This window comes from Fukomys damarensis, unplaced genomic scaffold (assembly GCF_012274545.1).
Source record: "Fukomys damarensis isolate Sample0158 unplaced genomic scaffold, DMR_v1.0_HiC HiC_scaffold_35, whole genome shotgun sequence".
NCBI lineage: Eukaryota > Metazoa > Chordata > Mammalia > Rodentia > Bathyergidae > Fukomys > Fukomys damarensis.
The window spans coordinates 2,104,803-2,121,681 of NW_022900947.1; the positions used below are offsets into that span (position 1 = coordinate 2,104,803).

The window sequence follows — 16,879 nt, forward strand, 5'->3', positions numbered from 1 at the left end:
CCACGGAGCAGCCGGGCGGTGTCCCCTGTGCAGAGCAGGGGCTGCGGGGTGGGGCAAAGCTCAGAGCCTCCCCTCGGAGTGGCACAGGCGCCCCAGAAAGACGCTGTCCACACTGGGGACCGTGTTGTGCCGGCGCCCAGCTCGGCGCAAGAGCCCAAACTTCGGCTGGGCTCCAGGTGGGCAGAGTCCTGCCATCGCATCCCGGGAAAGTGGTGCTGACCTTGTATGGGGCTGTGGCCCTTTCGGGAGCACCCGTGGTCCCCCGCAGCCCTGGTCCCCCGGCCAGCACCTCCAGTGTGGAAGCCACAAGGAGCCGCACAGCTGCGGGCAGCCCCAGCTTTCCCCTGGGAGCGTTAGAGGCAGAGCGGGGGCTGCAGCTGTTTCGGAGGACAGGTGTCTTGGAGCCACCCGGGGTCTGCGGCGGACGCTGGGCAGGGGTGTGTGGAGGCGCCCGGGCGTCTGTCCACTCCCAGGGAGGAGCAGCTGCTTTTGTGGACAGAATCGCTTCCTGCCAGGACTTGGCCCACTCTAGGAGCCCCGCACATCTCCGTCCTCGTGCCAGGACCTGTGGCGCCTGGAGCCCGGGGTCCCTGTCCTCAGAGGCACCAGGTTGTCTGGTAGTGGGGGGACAGGAGCCTGTGAAGGCGCTGCCAGGCTGAGGGAAGGGCTCTGAGGATGGTGGATTTGGGCACTGAACTGTGTTTGGGGCACAGGGCTCTCTGTGAACCCCAGAGGCCAGGGCCCAAGGAAGTCACCGAGGACAGAGGTCCACCTGGAGGAGCATCCCTGCCTGGATCAGACAGCGTCCTGGAGGCAGCACATGGGCAGGCGCTGCCCAGCAGGAGGTGCTGAGGGCCTTGGCCTCAGGCGTAGCTGGGGTCTTGTGTGCAGGTGGGGGTGGTCAGGGCCCTGGGAGGAGGCACTGTCCCCAGAGTGGGCCTGAGGAGGGTCGGGACGGTGACTGGTGGTGCTGTGATGGCCCTGGAGCCACCCACTTCCCTGTCCTGAAGCGGAGCTCTCTCACCTGCTACTGAGCTGGTGTCTCGGGTACACCTGGGAACCCTACACCCAAGGGTGCTCTGACCCTTCTGCCCCCAACTCCTGGAGCCTGGTGTGGGGGAAGGAAGGCCCCACCCTGCTTTCTTGCTTGGGAAATCCAGGGCTCATGATAAAAATCACTGTTTCCTTCACCGAGCGGCCCCCCAAGAGGCAGCTTAGGGGTGGGGTGGTGGGGAGCAAGGCCCCCTCTGTGGTGGGCATTTGCCCAGCTTGGCACCTGCTCTGGGGAGAAGCTTAGTTGGCAGAGAAAGCAGGGTGCTTGCAGAGGGCACAGAGGGGACCAAAGTCACGGTGTCCCTTGGGTTGTGTGGGACTTTGGGGCACTCTCTCCTGGCTGGAGGCCTCGTCTGGTCCTCCCCCCCAGGAAGCCACGGAGAGGGAAGGTTGGGGTCCTGTGCTGGCTGGGCCCGCTGAGGCCAGGGCCTTCTTCCCCTGGCTGGAGCTCTGCCTGGGGAGCTGGGGTGAGGCCACAGTGTTTCCTGGTGTGCCAGGCTGAGGCCTGTTCCCTGCTCCCCCGGGGGCTGCCCTGGCATGGCACAGAAGCCACTGGGAGGGATGGAAGTCCCAGAAGTGGCAGGGCTTTGGGGTGGCCCTAGGTAGTGAACACCAGAGGATCTTGCCCAGACACGGGTGGGCCAGGTGGCCTTCGCTTCTTCCCCCCTCAGAAATGTATCAGGAGCTCGGCCTGCAGGAGGCTACCTGTCACGTAGTCATGGTGATGGCAAAGTCCTGGGACAAGGGGTTCAAGGCCCACGTCCTGGGGGCCCTGGGGCTGTCTGACCGGTCTGTGGCCCCAGGACCCAGCCCCATGCAGTGGGTGGCTCTGCTGACACAGCAGGTGCCCCAGGAGCACGTGGGTCTTGGGACGGCAGCTGGGGTCCCCCTGCAGCTGGCATTCGGCTTGAGGTGATCTGCATGTCTGCCTCCTCCGAAGGAACAGGGTGACATCTCTGTCCCAGCTGAGGACAGGCTGGGAGGTGACTGGCTCTCCTTTCCTCGTGGTGACACCACAGACAGGGGCACAGGGGTCCTGATCGCCTGAGTCCCACGCTCTGTGAGTCTTGTCCTCTCGGGTGGGGCACAGCCGGCCACTTCCAGGGCTCTCGAGGGGCTGAGTGGGCAGCATGCTGAGCCTTGCCCCTCTGTGCCCGTGTGTGTTCTGGGCTGGCCCATGTGCCCTGTGCCAGGCAGCAGCGCACAGTAAGGAGCTGGGTTTCCTTGTGCGTCACAGGAGGGCGGACCAGTGCAGGGCTCCCCAGCCCCCTGTGTCCCGGAAGGATACCCCGGGCTCTTGCCTTGCTCCCCTGGGGCGCTGCCTCAAGGTCACTGTGACCTCCAGGGGCCCAGCCTCCGGTGCTGCTGGGTGGTGTGGCTGCTGCTCCTCTTCCTCCCCGGCCTCCAGGCCCTTCTCCATCCGTCCATCTGTCCTCTCCTCCCCGGCGCCCTCAGCCCTGGCTCTGACGGCATCTGGAGCTCATGACTCTGCGGTTATTTTTACATCCCAGACGCCGGTCCAGCTGCCTGCCTGTGGCCCAGCTTTGGGTCTCCTGGGCGGTCCCACCTCCCTCGCCCAAGAAGGACCCCGTACCAGCCCCAGCCCCACAGCCAGCTCACCCATCCTTCAAGGCCTCCAACGGCTCACCTCCGGGAGCACCATGGCCTCCTCTCTGGCTGCCCTGGCCCCTGCAGCTGCCTCTGTCCCTTGTCCTGCCCAGCACATGTCTGCGGTGTCCCTGCTGTATGGGCAGGGCCTCTGCCCATCCAGGGTGGGCTTTGTGGGCACAGCCAGGCCTGCCCTGCATTCTGGGTGCCGTGGGTGCTCCCTGGGCCCCAGGGCAGCTGCTGTGGCCGCTCCTTCTGGAAGTGCTGTTCCCTCCTGAAAGAGCCCCCAGCCCCACGCCAGGTGGTCCCTGCCCTGCACCAGGCCCCTGCATGGCCCTTTGCGGGCCCAGAGGCTCTTGGGCTGCCCTGCGTCCCCCGTCCTCGTCACGGCCTGAAGCCCCCTGCTCACACCCCCAGGGTCAGGGTCCCAGCACCTGCACCTTGGGTGCTCACGGCGCTCCGACCCCAGCCCTGTGTGGCGTGTGTTGGTGTGGATGTGGGGTGGGGTGACCCTCCCTGCCTTGCGCTCCCTTTGCCTTCCCTTGCACCGCCTCCCACTGGTGACCCCAGTGCCCCTACTCAGCCACGTGCGGTCCTGGTCCCCGCATCTGCAGTGGGTGCCCAGCTGCCAGGCCCCCATGCTTCTTGCCATGCGATGGGCATCTGGCGGACCAGGCCCAGGAGGTGTGCAGGCTGGCTCAGGTGGCGGCCCGGGTGCGGGTCCCGTGTCCCTCTGCTGGGCATCGTCCCCAGCGCGTGGTGCTAGCCACCTCCAGCCCAGACCCAATGTCTGTGGCGCTGCCAGAGGAGGTGACTTTGGCAGCAAGATGGTTTTGCCTGGGGTGATAGGGCTGGGGAGAGGCTGAAACAGTGGTGCCACCCTTGCCCACATGTGAGGTGCTCCTGCTGCCCACCCAACTCTCCCCAAAACCAGGCTGTGGAGCCCTGGTCGGGCCTAGCTGGGGTGGAGCTGGGCTGCTTCCCTCCCTCCCCCTGGCTCCGTCTGTACTGGAAACGCTCTGGCGTTGGTAACTGGGGCGGCCACAGCAGCCAGGCAGACACCGGCCCCTCGAGACCCGAGGTGGAAGTCTGGGGTCCGGGCGTGGGCGGGGTACTCCTGTTTCCTAGCTCCTCCGCAGGGCCTCCAGGTGCCCTCCTCCCTGTCTGTCTCCTCTTCTGCCTCCCACAAGGTCCCGCTCATTGGGTTGAACTTTAGGGGCCGCCTGGCTGGGTGGGATGTTGCATTCTTTATTCAAAGCAACACTTCATCCTGTGAGCTCCGCACTCTGGGAGGCTGAGTCAGGAGGACCCCACGTTCAAGCCTGTGGAGGCAGAAGTCTGAGGTCAAGGTGTAACCTCAGAGCAATGGGTCCAGCTCACCTTGAGTCCCTGGGCCCGGTGCTGCTGTTTCCCAAATGTTACACTCAGGTCCCGGGGTCAGGACATATTTGGGGGCACTGCTTGTGGATGCAGGAAGTGCAGACGGAGTCTGCATCTGTAGACAGTGTTCAGAGACCAGCCAGGCGGCACCAGGGCATCAGGAGAGGGTCTCGCGGACACACAGCGCCCTGCATGCCGCCCAAACAGGCTTGCATTTCACATCCAGGCCAAAGACCTGCTGGGTGGCCAGCAAACCCCACCCATGCCAGGATCAGCAAACTGTGGTCTCAGGGCTGAATCCAGCCAGCACCTGAGCTCCGCACGGGGAGTCTGAGTCAGGAGGACCCCACGTTCAAGCCTGTGGAGGCAGAAGTCTGAGGTCAAGGTGTAACCTCAGAGCAATGGGTCCAGCTCACCTTGAGTCCCTGGGCCCGGTGCTGCTGTTTCCCAAATGTTACACTCAGGTCCCGGGGTCAGGACATATTTGGGGGCACTGCTTGTGGATGCAGGAAGTGCAGACGGAGTCTGCATCTGTAGACAGTGTTCAGAGACCAGCCAGGCGGCACCAGGGCATCAGGAGAGGGTCTCGCGGACACACAGCGCCCTGCATGCCGCCCAAACAGGCTTGCATTTCACATCCAGGCCAAAGACCTGCTGGGTGGCCAGCAAACCCCACCCATGCCAGGATCAGCAAACTGTGGTCTCAGGGCTGAATCCAGCCAGCACCTGCTTCTGTGATAGTTTTATTGGAAGTAGCCGCAGCCAAACACACACATGCCACCAAGGACTCTTTTTTTTTTTTTTTTTTTTTTTTTTTTTTTTTTGGCTTTTTGAGGCAGGGTCTCACTATATAGTTGAGACTGACCTGAAACTCACTGTGTAGCCCAGGCTGGTCTCAAACTCACAGCGATCCTCCTGCCTCAGACTCCTGAGTGCTGGGATTACAGGTGTGCGCCACCATGCCTGGCTTACCAAGGGCTCTTCTTGAGTTAAGCCATTGTGCTGGGTGCTGTGAACCCCAAAAGCTAAAGCCACTTCCTGTCTGGAGCTTACAGGAATGTGTGCTGACTCAGTGCTGTCAGGAGTACAGCTTCTTTTGCAGGAGTGAGGATGGAACCCAGGGCCTCGCACATGCTAGGCAAGTGCTCCTCACGGAGTGGCTGCCCAGCCCTTTTTATTTTTATGTTGAGACAGTCTCACCAGGTTGCCCAGGGTTGCCTTGAACTTGGAATCCTCCTGCCTCAGCCTTGCAGAGTGCTGGGATCATAGGATGGGGTGTAACTCCTTGAATAAAGGAGGCAACACCTCTCATGCCAAGCTGGCCAGGCTGCCCTACAGCAGCTATCACCTGGACAGCAGCCTGCAGTCCTCCAGGTGGCATGTTGTCTAGCCCCGAGCCTGTCACTGAGGTGGTGGCCCTCAGGAGCACTGCAGGCTGCTGGGTGGCTGTGAGGGGAGCCTCCTGCAGGTGGCGTCCAGGTGAGCCCTACAGGAGGCAGGAGCCACAGGCAGTGGGGCCTTGGCCTGGGACAGCAGTGTGGCCACTGGTCTGGGACAGGACAGGGGCCACTGTGTGGGGGGACAGTGGGACAGAGACGGGAGTCTGGGGAGGAGCGAGGCAGGAGGGAGTCTGGATGTTTCCCAGGGCAGGCGACTCACGTTCGAGCCCTTGCTGCTCCGGCGCGAGGAGAGAGGGTTCCTGGCCCATATGTGGGCAGCAGTGAAGGTGCCCAGCACTATAGTGCCAGCCCCAAAGGCAGCTGCAGAAGCTGGTCACTGGCAGAAGAACCACCACTATGGGGCAGGTCTCAGGGGACAGAAGGGTCCCTGCTGGGGCAGGGCAGTGACAGAAGCGTGCTGCGTGGCCACACCTGCTGTACCAACCCGGTCCTTGGTGCCTTGTGGCCAGATCTGCGGAAGCTGACCGCGCCTGACGCCCCTGTTTTGGGGTCACGGGCCCGGGCAGATGGAGGCGGCTATGCCGTGCTCACGCCCACTGCTGCCCGCGGCTTCCGTTGCCCTTTCCGTGCCACGCTGCCCCTTGGGTTTAATTCCCTGGTGCTCTGGGGATGTGGTCGGAGGACGATTCCCGTGAGGACTTACTCTTCCATGCTGCCTTATTAGACTGCTTCTCCAGCCTGGGTGTATTGCTCTGCCCATGAGCTCGCATCTGCATGGGCCCTCTTGACACCCTCGGAGAGGCTGGGCCGCAGCGGATGGGTTTCTGGTTGTTTTTCTTCCTCAAACTGGGAGTACTTTTGGGCTTCTGTGCTTATAAACATTCAGGCACTGGATATAGTCAAAAGGAAGTAAAGTTCTGCTATGCCCACTGGGCCCCTGTTTTTGTCAGTCATCCGCGCCTGCTGGCTTCCCTGCTGCCTCTCAGAGACACAGAGACGGGTCCGCTGGACCTCAGCTGCCTACAGCGTGACCTCTGGCCACACTGAGCCTGCTTAGGCCGAGGCTCTGGGCCTGGTGTGGGGCTGGCTGGGAAGGGAGCAGATGTGATGGTCTGTACAGGCTTAGCGGCAGAACCCACGTGTTTTGGTCCCCTGCGTTCTGTCCCTGGGGGTTTGCCAGGCTGTACGGGTGCCGCATCTGCTCCTCAGAGGCCTGGAGTGCACACGGTCCCACTGCCCCGAGCACGGGCCTGGGCTTGGCGCCTTGAGCTGCTGGCAGGACTTGTCCCATAGGGGCCATGTGCAGGTGCTTGCCTTGGGCCCCAGTCCTTCCCTCTTCAAAGGTGGGTGTCCTGGGCTCCCCGGCTGCTGGGCATCCTGCCTGGATGGCATGGAGGGCAGGGTCTCTGTGCGGTGTCCTCTGTAGTGTTGGACAGAGCATGTGCCCAGGGCCACACGGGGACAGCTGGGTGAGCCCCTTCTCAGGCCTGGCAGCGTGATGGGGTGAAGTTAGGGTGGCAGTGGGGACTGGGGATGGAGCACTGATCGTCCTGGAAGGTCCTGCCTGCATTGAGACTCAGGCCAGAGCCAGGGGAGGATGGAGCCTGGGTCTCTGGATGGTGGCTGGGGCAGAGGCTGGAGGCCCAGCAATGTCCCCACTGCTCCCTGGGGCTGGGGCTCAGGCCACAGTCAGAAACCCATGCACCAGGAGGTGAGGCTGGTCTGGGTGTGGGGTGCAGTGGGGACAGAGTGGGCAGCAGTGCAGGCAGCAAGTCAGACTCCAGGACAGGGTGGCATGGACATCTTGGGGTCGCAGCCCAGGCCAGGGCAGAGGGCAGGGTGCACTCAGCCCTGACGCTGGCCTCTTGCCTGCAGACTGCCTGCTGATGCTGGTCTACAAGGACAGGGCTGAGCGCTCCCGGGGCCTCCACGAGCGCAGCAGCCTCACCCTGGCGGACATCTGTGGCCTGGAGCCCAGCCTGGCCTATGAGGGCCTGGCCCACACGCTGGCCATCATCTGCCTGTCCCAGGCCGTCATGCTGGGCTTCGACAGCCGCGAGGCCATGTGCGCGTGGGACACCCGCATCCGCCACGCGCTGGGCGAGGGTGAGTGGTGGCAGGCGGCTCCCTCACCACTCGGGATGAGAGCCCAGGGAGAGGGGCACTGACTTTCCAGAAGCTTCTCCAGTGGGGCCCTACCTGGCCCGGGGAGCCCCCTTTCCTTTATGCTGTGGAGAAGGTTGTCACAGGGGCAGGGGCTGCCCAGGCCACATACAGACTCCTGAGTGACCCCACGTGGCCCTGCAGGGCTCTGGGTACTCGGGTGGGGTGTGGCACTGGAACTACTGACCCTCGGCTCCAGGACTCAGGGTGAAGAGGCAGAGGCCGGCAGGTGGGCGCTGCAGTCCAGCGGCCTCTCCCTTCTCACGCTGAGCTGTCTGCATGGGTGGGGAGAGGGGAGCAGGGTGTGGGTGTCGGGCTGAGCTAAGCAGGGACAGTGGGTCCCACCCCCAGCAGGCCTGGGCCAGGCCTATCCAGGGTGCAGGCTGAGGCACAAACCTCACTCCTCTCCCTGGCAGGGTGTCGGGCCCCTGGAGCCTCGGTTTCCCCTTCTGTGCACAGGCACTCACCATGCGTGTGGCTGCTGTCAGGGCAGGGTGGCTGGCACACAGCCCTGCAGCCCCTGCCTGAGCTAAGGTGGTGCCCCGCACGGAGAGCTTAGCCCTGCGTGCGTGGTGTGAGGGCCACTCCTGTCCTGGCCAGCCCCACCCTGCCCCACCAGTGACGTCCTCTGCCCCGGCTCGCCCTCCAGTGCACAGGTTCCCTGTGACAGTGGCTCCTGGCACCAAGCTGGAGAGCGGCCCAGCCACCCTCCACCTCTGCAACGACATCCTCGTCCTGGCCAGGGATGTCCCCCCAGCCGTCACGGGGCAGTGGAAGTTGTCCAACCTCCGGCGCTACGGGGCTGTGCCCAACGGCTTCATCTTCGAAGGCGGGACCAGGTGTGGGTACTGTAAGTATCTGGGCCACTCGGGGGTGGGAGGAGGGACCCCAGCATCTTGGTGCCAGGCCTGCGGAGTCCTCTCTCTCAGACTGAATGAAAAGGCAGGAGGCAGTGGTGTGTGTGGTGACGGGCGTGGGCCCTGCCCCCAGCCTGCTGAGCCTGTTGCAGGGTGCCGGGCCTCCTTCTCTCTGCCAAGGGCACACAGCCTCCTGGGGGCCGGGCCCTCCAGGACTGAGGTGACCATGGACAGGATGTCAGTGGCCAGGCCTCGGTGCCCCGTGTCCTCGCCTTACTCCGCCCTGGGGCCGCTGGTCAGGACCCGCCTGGGCTGGGTGGGGATGGAGGCCTCACCCCCCCCCACTCCTTCCCTGTTCCGCTGACCCTGACCTTCGAGAGGGGACGCTCAGTCCTCTGCCAGATTAGTGCCAGATCCTGAGCTCTGGAGCAGGGACCCTAGAGGTGAACATGGGAGACCAGGAGCCACAGCCTTGGCCGCTTGGCCCAGAGCCCCGCTCTGGAGTTCCTGCACTGCTCTGAGCAGGGGCAGAGGATCAGTGTCCAGACTCAGGCTGGGTGGGCAGGCCGCTGTCTGCCTAGACCTGCTACCTCCTCTTCTGTGTATGTGGCCGTCCTGGGTGTCACACATGGCTGCCTGTACAGAAGTGTGGCGTTGTTGTGGTGTTTGCCTGGCCGGCCAGAGACCTGGGGGGACACCCCAGGGGTGGCCAGGTGCTTCTGTGAGCGGTCTGGAGCCAGTGCCATGAAGCAAGCGCCCACTGGGGCCCATGGTTGACTGGCAGCCACCTGGCCCTGCGTCAGGCCCAGGCAGATTCTCGGGAACTCTCTCCCCTCAGACCTAGGGTTGCTGGTGGCTGGAGACCTTGGGGACGACCCCTGTACCCTTGGTGCTCTGCTGGCAGGCTGGGGTACTCCCGGGCTGGCCTGTCCCTTGGTCCCCACAGGCCCCACTGGAAGCAAGCTTGGCCACTTACCTGACTGGTCTGAGCTGGTTTATGTGTTCATGGAACCTCCTCAGCCTGGTGCCAGGGGTGTGGTCAGATATCAGCGCTAGTGAGGGAGCCCAGGGGCCATCTCTGGAGAGGAGCTGGCGTCTGTGTGGCCTGGGGAGCAGTGGGTGCTGTGTCCCATGCCTACCGTGGCAGATGACAGCACACTGGGTGGCCCCTTCTCAGTCACGGGGCCAGAGTCCCAGTGCAGGTAAGCAGGGCCTTGTTTTAAGGGCTCTGGGGGTCCCCACTTCCTCTTCCAGCTCCCAAGGGTCTTGTCTCCCTGGCCTTGTCACCCTGGGCACATCACCCCGTCTCCCTTCTCGCATGAGGACGCAGTCCCTGGATGTGGGGCCCACCTGGGTAAACCTGAGACCCCTACTTCGTTACATTTTCGAAGACCACTTATTTGAGGTGGAAACTTGTCCCTTAGGGGCCACCATTCAGCTGTGACGGTTCTAGAATCACGGCCAGTCTATGGCCCTGGCACACACGACCTGAGAGCACAGAGCTAGAGGAAGGTTGCTGGTGTGCAGAATCAGTGTCTTTCTTTGCCCTGGGTGCAGGTTGCAGCCTGGCCCTCAGCCCCTCGCCAGGCCCCTCACCTGCCTACCGCAGACCTGCATCTGGGCATCAGGACTGGAGAGGCAGAGAGCAGGCCCAGGGCAGAGTGGACCAGGAAGGGAAGGTGTGGGCGCCCTGGGAGCCAGCATCTCGGATGAGCTACAGTCTGGAGGAGAGGCCGAGTCCAGAAGCCCCTGCCCCTGGTCTCTGCTGGCCTGGCCTTGGGCAGGAGCCTGGCTGAGGACCCTGCAATGGCCGGCAGTGGGTGGGTTCCCAGTCAGCCCTGAGCTGTAGCCCCTCAGGGATGCTCTGAGTCAGCAGCGCCTCCCCTCTTTGTGGGTCCCCCGGTGAGGACTCAGGGTGGCACACCACCAGCAGACTGATTTCCATTCCCGAGCATCATCTCTAGCCCGAGCACTATGTTTCTCAGAGTCACAGCCCCTGGGGGTGTTGGGGCCCCTTTGGTGGCACATTACAGGGGTAGGAGTGGGGAGCTGGCCCCTGTGTGGTCCTCACACCCAAACCAAGGCCCATGTCTCCATCGCTGTCCACAGGGACACAAGGTCGTGTGAGACATGACCAGGCGTTGGGCACAGGGCTGTGGTCCGGTGATGCCTGTGACCCTGGGGTACAGACGCTTGGAGGAAGAGGCTGTGGGCAGGGTCGGGCCAGGAGTGGCAGGGAGGACACATGGCATCTGTAGTGACCTCTGCAGTTTCTAGAGCAGGGCCTGCACTGGGTCGCCCAGCCTGAGACGACCCACCGCCCTCCACGGCCTGCGGCGAAGTCTGCCCACTCGGGATTCCCACGGGGCCTCCTCTCTGCACTGCAGGATGGGTCTGTGCCTGTCTGTGTCCAGGGAGGCATTCAGAGCCAGGCTGGCTTCAGCAGGCATCCAGGGACCCCTCCCCTGCCCCTGCACAGAGAAGACCAAGGCGCGGGCTGCCCTGTTGCTCAGGGGCAGCTTTTGGGGCTGAGGAGAGGCTGTGGCCCTCCCTGCCCCGTGGCTCCTGCCTGGTGAGCCCTGGCTGGCATGCAAAGCCTCTCTTCCTCTTCCTCTCGAGGAACAAGGGCCCTGCAGGGCAGGGTGGGCCCAAGCTGGTGGCCACCAGGCAGGACAGCTGCCGGGAGCTGGATGCTCACAGCTGTCACCGCCGGTTTGCTGTGGGCTGGGAGTGGCCCAGGGCAGGCGCAGCGTCCCCCTTCCCTCCAGGCTGCATGGCTCGGCTTGCATTTACAAAGGGGAGACGCGGGATTTCAGGGGTGACACACGACATACCTGCAGACCCTCCTGCCCTCTTGTGACTTCTCTGAGCCTGTCTCCTCACCTCCGTGTGGACCCTTGTGTCCCTCGTGTGTGCAGCCCCGGGCAGGGTTAAGAGTCCCCTCGGCCTCCGGGAGGCTCCCACACTGCACAGCCTGCCGCTTCCTGTGTTTGGGAGGAGTCCGCTCTGGCCGAGGGTCTCTGGTGCCGGGGTGTCCTCTCCTCAGTGGCCCTGCACCCCTGCACTGTGACTGTGCCCCAAGTTTGCAGTCTCCTGTCCCACGACAGGGACTCTGAGGACAGCCAAGGGCAGGACCCTCATGGCGTCCTTGGGAACTGCAGAGAAAATACGAGCCAGGCAGGGCCCCTTGGCAGGGTCAGGGGGTGGCCACGTAGGTGCCTGAAGGTCTGGGATGGGGTGGAGCTGGTGATGGGACTGAGTGGCCTCAGGCTGGCACTCGGGGGGCATTGGGTGCCTTTAGGGGCCGAGGCACTTGGAAATGTGTGTGCGGGGTCACTGTGACTGATGGTGAGGATGTGTGTGGCAGCTGGAGGGGCAGTGATCTCTCAGCACAGGGGACACAGTGGTGTTGCTCTGAGGGCCCAGGACACAGCACATCCGAGGCCCAGGCAGCCCAGGGCCCCCAGAAGGCTAAAGCCGGCTCCGACAGGGTGGCCCGGTGCTAACCGGGCCCAGGGACACCCGCAGCAGGGCCAGCATTCCCGGTTCCTTCCTCCGGGACGAGGGCAGAAGCTGTTCTCTGCTGGTAGCTGCCTGCTTCCTGCTCTGCGTCCTGAGAGTTGCTTGCTCCTTGTGTTTACCTTGTGCTGTGCAGGCTGCGTGACAAATGGCCCCGAGCACAGTGGCTGCCTGTTGCTTGCAATTCTGTGCTGGGATCGGGCCCTGCACCCAGGGCGATCGCTGGCTTCCAAGGGGGGATCAGGGTTGGGCCGGGAAGGAATCACAAAGGGTGGGCCCATGGCCCACACCCAGGAAGTCAGTGACGGTCAAGGAGGCCAGGGCTGCAGAGATGATGGTGGCCGTCTCCTAGCAGAGGCATGTGCCTGGCTCTGAGGGCCCTCAGAGATGGTGCCCTACAGGGGATGCCAGGTGGGCACACTGGGGGCCCAGGCAGCCAATTACCAGGCTCCCAGGACCCCACCTGGCCACCCTGGTCTTCTGGGGGCAGAGCACGGTCCTCCACAAACACCCTGGCAGAATGCAGGGCCGGCTCCACTCCCTGCACAGTGTTTTTATAGTCGGGGGACTGATTGTCCCGCAGCCTCTGCCAGCTGTCTGTAAGCGCAGGATTAGAGGCCTGGCCCTTTGTGAGCACTGGGGCTGGGAGCTGGGCCGTGGCCCTGGGTGGGGTGGCTGGTAGGGACAGGGAGCCTCCATGAGATGCTCGTGTGAGCTGGCAGCAGGCCTACCCAGCCCTGGAGCGGGGGGCACATCCTCCAGGGCCAGCGGAGTGTGTGAGCCTTGGAGGTTCTGTGGGGAGACACAGCACCACCCTCCCTACAGAGGAGTCAGAAGCTCTCGTGCCAGGCCCAGCACAGCTGGCCCCCAGACCTGCCTGAGCCCACTCAGCTGTGTGACTGTGCCCCCTGGGCCTCAGTTTCTCCTCTCTAGAGCTGGAGTGGCACTGTTTTGTCACCTGGTTTAGAGGCATCACCTGGGCAGGGCTTCCACAGTCACAGGGAGGCCCTGCCGAGCGCCCTGGGCTGGCTGTGCACTGGGGCCAGCACCCATGCAGTCCCAGCCCTGTGCCCGGGAGGGCAGAGAGCGGCCGGAGGCAGAGCTGTAGCTCCAAGCCCTGTGGATCTGTGCTTCTTCCGGCCCAGCCCCCAGAGCCACGTGCGAGGGGCCCAGCGTGCGGCCACCCCGTGCCTTTCTTTGGGCAATGACAGAGGCCCGGGAGGAGAGGGATTCTTGGGCGGTGACGCCTCACAGAGCCTCTGGCCCACATGGCCGGCTCAGCAGGTGGGCGCAGCTGGCCTGGCCTCCCCATTCACGCGGCCAGCAAGGATTTCATTCACTGTGGCCACAGCCCTGGGCCCTCCCTGCTGACTCACTGCCCTGGGCGACTCCTCTGCCCAGTGGCCTTCTCCTCTGCAGAGCGGGCACAGTGAGTGGAGGTGGCCCCCACGTGCCTGTGGCCCTGATGGTCTACCCAGGAGCTCCAGGCAGAGGCGCAGTCCGCCTGATGAGGGGGATGCTGTGCTGGCCAGGTATGGCTGGTTGTGGCAGGCAGGTGCCACACTGTCATGAGTTGGAGTGGCCTCACAGCGGCCCTGGGCGAGGGGCCGGGAAGGCTGGTGTCACCTGCTGCAACAAGCACTGTCCTCGGATGTGACCCAACTCCAGGCTGCCTGGAACAGCCCCTGTGGAGGGGCTGCTGTCCTCTGGTACAGACAGGGAAACTGAGGCTCAGAGGCCAGGGACTGCTTACATAGTTGCCTGGTGCTGGAACCTGGGTGTCCCTGAGGAGGGTGGGCACCCTGCCTTTGTGGGAGGATGGGCTCTGTCCGTGTGCAGCCGGGACGGGACCCTGCACTGACCGCTGTGCTCCAGCCTTGCAGATGGCCTGGGTCGGGGCCACGCTTCCACACAGGCCACCCCTGCGGTTTCCAGGCTGGCCTCACGGACAGGCTGGAGTCCCACAAGGCAGCTGGTGAGGGCTGTGGCCCAGCTGCCCAGCTGCCCTGATACCCTGTGTGCCAGACACAGGCAGTGGGCCCCCTTGGGGTGCAGAAGGGATTAAGTCCTGGGCTCTGGGCCACTGTCCTGGGCCAGGTGAGTGAGTCCTGCACAGTGAGCTGGCCAGGCTGACCCATCTCTCTGTCCTCCCTCTGCAGGGGCCGGAGTCTTCTTCCTGTCCTCAGCCGAGGGGGAGCAGATCAGCTTCCTGTTTGACTGCATCGTCCGCGGCATCTCCCCGACCAAGGGCCCCTTCGGGCTGCGGCCAGTTCTCCCAGGTGTGTGGCGGCTTGGCCAGGCTGGGCCCAGGTGGGGAGGGTGCTTGGTGGGCCCCCACAGTGGCCAAGGCCTGAGGGCCACCCTAACTCATCTGCCCAGCTAGGTGGCTGCCTGTTTCCACCTGCAGGTAAGAAACTGTACCCATGTTGGCCTAGACTGCGGCCAGGGCCACACACCACCAGACAGCCTGGGGCTTTGAGGGGTCTAGGCTCTCCATCCATGGGGTCTGAGCTCTGGGAACCCTTGGGTCCTGGCATCTGATTGGGACAGTTTTGCCAAAACTGTGGCTGGATGGGCAGAAAGAGGCCTGGGATCCTGGGAACTTCCTGTCTCCCAGATGATTCTGGTCCAGGATGGTTTCCTCTGGTGTGTGGGGTCTGGGGTGCATTGGGCAGGGCCCCAGGAGCACGTCTCCCATCCCCCAGTTGTAGCTGGGCACTGTGTCCTTGGAGTGGCCAGGGACATTATTGGACCCACACAGCCCAGGAACAAAGGGCTCGACAGGGCTCCCAGGTTCTGGCACGCCCAGGGGAGAGGGCTGTGTGGCCAGTCTCTGATGCTCCTTTCAGCCCCGAGAGGACAGAGCTTGTCCTCCTGCCCAGATGTATCCTGGGAGGGCAGAGCAGCAAGCTGTGCTACTCCCAAGCTAGGCACCCCCACCCCAGCACAGTGGCCGCCCACCCCAGAGCCTCAAGTGGCATAGTCACTGGGGAGGGAGAAGGGAGCGCCCAGCCTGGAGCCCTCCTGCTGCCAGGCTCTGCAGGATGATGTGGCAGCACCCCCTGCTGTCCTTGTTATTGCTTTGCAGCTGCAGGCACAGGTACAGCTGGCCTGGACAGTGTATGGACAGTGAGGGCCTAGCTGCAGGCCTCCGTCCCTCGTGACCCACAAGGTTACAGCATGGGACAACAGGTGCAGGTGTGGTGACCAGAGGGGCTGTGCATTCCCCAGAATTCAGATGTGGTGGGGTGGCTCGGGGGTTAGCAGCCCAGGCTGGGAGCCTTGGGTGTCCTGTGAGGCTCAGCACCTGGGAGACAGCTCTGGCACCTTGGTGGGTGGGTGGGGTCTTCCAGATTAGGGAGGCTCCATGTTTGGGGACCCAGGCTGAGCAGTGGGGGGCCTGGGTGGGGCTGCTTCGGTACCCTGATGTGGTCCGGGCATCTGGAGCTGAGGCGTAGGGAGGATCTGGGTCATGGGGAGCCCTGTGTTGGGGCCGTCCCAGGACGCGGCTCTGAAGCCACCAGACCCACTGCGAAGTGCAGCATTGTGGAGCTGGGTGGAGACGGCGCAGCCTCACAACCCTTCCCTCTGCCGTAGACCCGAGCTCTGGTGGGCTCTCGGCCGCGGAGGAGCGCTCGGCCCAGGAGGCGCTGGAAGCCCTGCAGCTGGAGAAGCGGCTCAGCACCCTCTCCCACACGGGCCGGCCGGGCAGTGGAGGTATGGCCTACGGCAGCCGGGACCTCGCGCACAGCCCATCTCCCCGCAGGGTCAGAGCCGCTCGTGCTGCTCCCGAGTGTGTGCAGCTGCCGTCACCCGTTTCCCCTCCATGCGTGCTCCTCCCCTGGCTCATCATCCGCGCTGCCTGCTCTCCCCATCCATCCATCCTTCTTTTCCCTCCTGCTCACATATTCATTCTTTATTAACTCACTTTCCTGTTCACTCACCCGCTCACTCACTGTCACACAAGCCTTTATTAAACGCTATTAGGAAGTATGTAATGGAGAGTGTGGATGCGTTGGGTTTAGTTTTTCCCCACCCAGCAGCTGGGTCTATAATCAGAGGGCCGACAGAGCTGCTGCCCAGGAGCTGCCCCTCACTGCTGTCAAGGGGAGCTAGGTGGATGGGACCGCACCCAGTGTGTGGCTGTGCCACCCCCGTCTTCCCAGGCCAGAGTGTGGGCGAGCAGGGTACTCTCTGCCTGTGCCCTGGGGCTCCTGAGCAGCGGCCCCTGACGTAGGAAGTCTCAGGCTTGCAATGGGCTCCCTACTTTCCTGGAGCTTGCTGCTGGCGTGCAGGCTGAATGAAGAAAGCAAAGACAGACGTGGCTTCCCCATGAGAACCTAGGGAGGTACGGTCTGGCTGGTGGAGGCAGAGGGTCAGTCTTAAATCTCCGATCTCTTCTTGTTCTCTGGGCTCTCGTGGTCCAGAGGGGAGGGAAGGTAGGCAGGGACATCAGCGGAGGGCAAGGCCAGGAGAGATGGGCCCTGGGGCTGGATGCAGAGCTGGAGTACAAGGAGGAGGGGACCCAGGGCGGCCACAACTTCTGGATGCAGAGGGCTGCAAGCAGGACGACTGGCGGTCCAGGTCGGTCCAGGAGAACCCCTGGTTCAGGGGCACTCGGCTAGGGCAACTGGGAGGCCCAGGCAGAGGACAGGGCTGGGACCAGGGAGTGGCTGGGAGGGAGGACTCAGGGACATGGGGTTTCTGCTCCAGTGTACAGCTGGGGCTGGGCTGTCCCTGTGCAGGCCCCACCGCAGCTCCGCCCCCTCTTGCCGCAGGGGACGACCGCAGCCTATCCAGCTCCTCCTCTGAGACCAGCCACTCAGACCTCAGCGCCAGCAGCCGGCTCACCACGTGGCCCGAGCAGTACCCATCCTCCGCTGGCACGTCGCAGGAGGG

General features: G+C 63.9%; 1 protein-coding gene across 1 annotated transcript in view; it reads left to right on the top strand.

The window, feature by feature from the left end:
• The first annotated feature begins 7,164 nt into the window (after positions 1-7,164).
• The window catches only part of Dok7 (docking protein 7), a 13,944-nt gene continuing 4,229 nt past the window's right edge, over positions 7,165-16,879 (top strand). The window contains exons 1-5 of the mRNA XM_010641915.3: positions 7,165-7,547; positions 8,254-8,454; positions 14,140-14,259; positions 15,578-15,697; positions 16,759-16,878. Of these exons, the coding sequence (XP_010640217.1) occupies positions 7,328-7,547; positions 8,254-8,454; positions 14,140-14,259; positions 15,578-15,697; positions 16,759-16,878 (781 nt within the window). The 5' untranslated portion in view covers positions 7,165-7,327. The remainder of the gene's footprint in view (positions 7,548-8,253; positions 8,455-14,139; positions 14,260-15,577; positions 15,698-16,758; position 16,879) is intronic.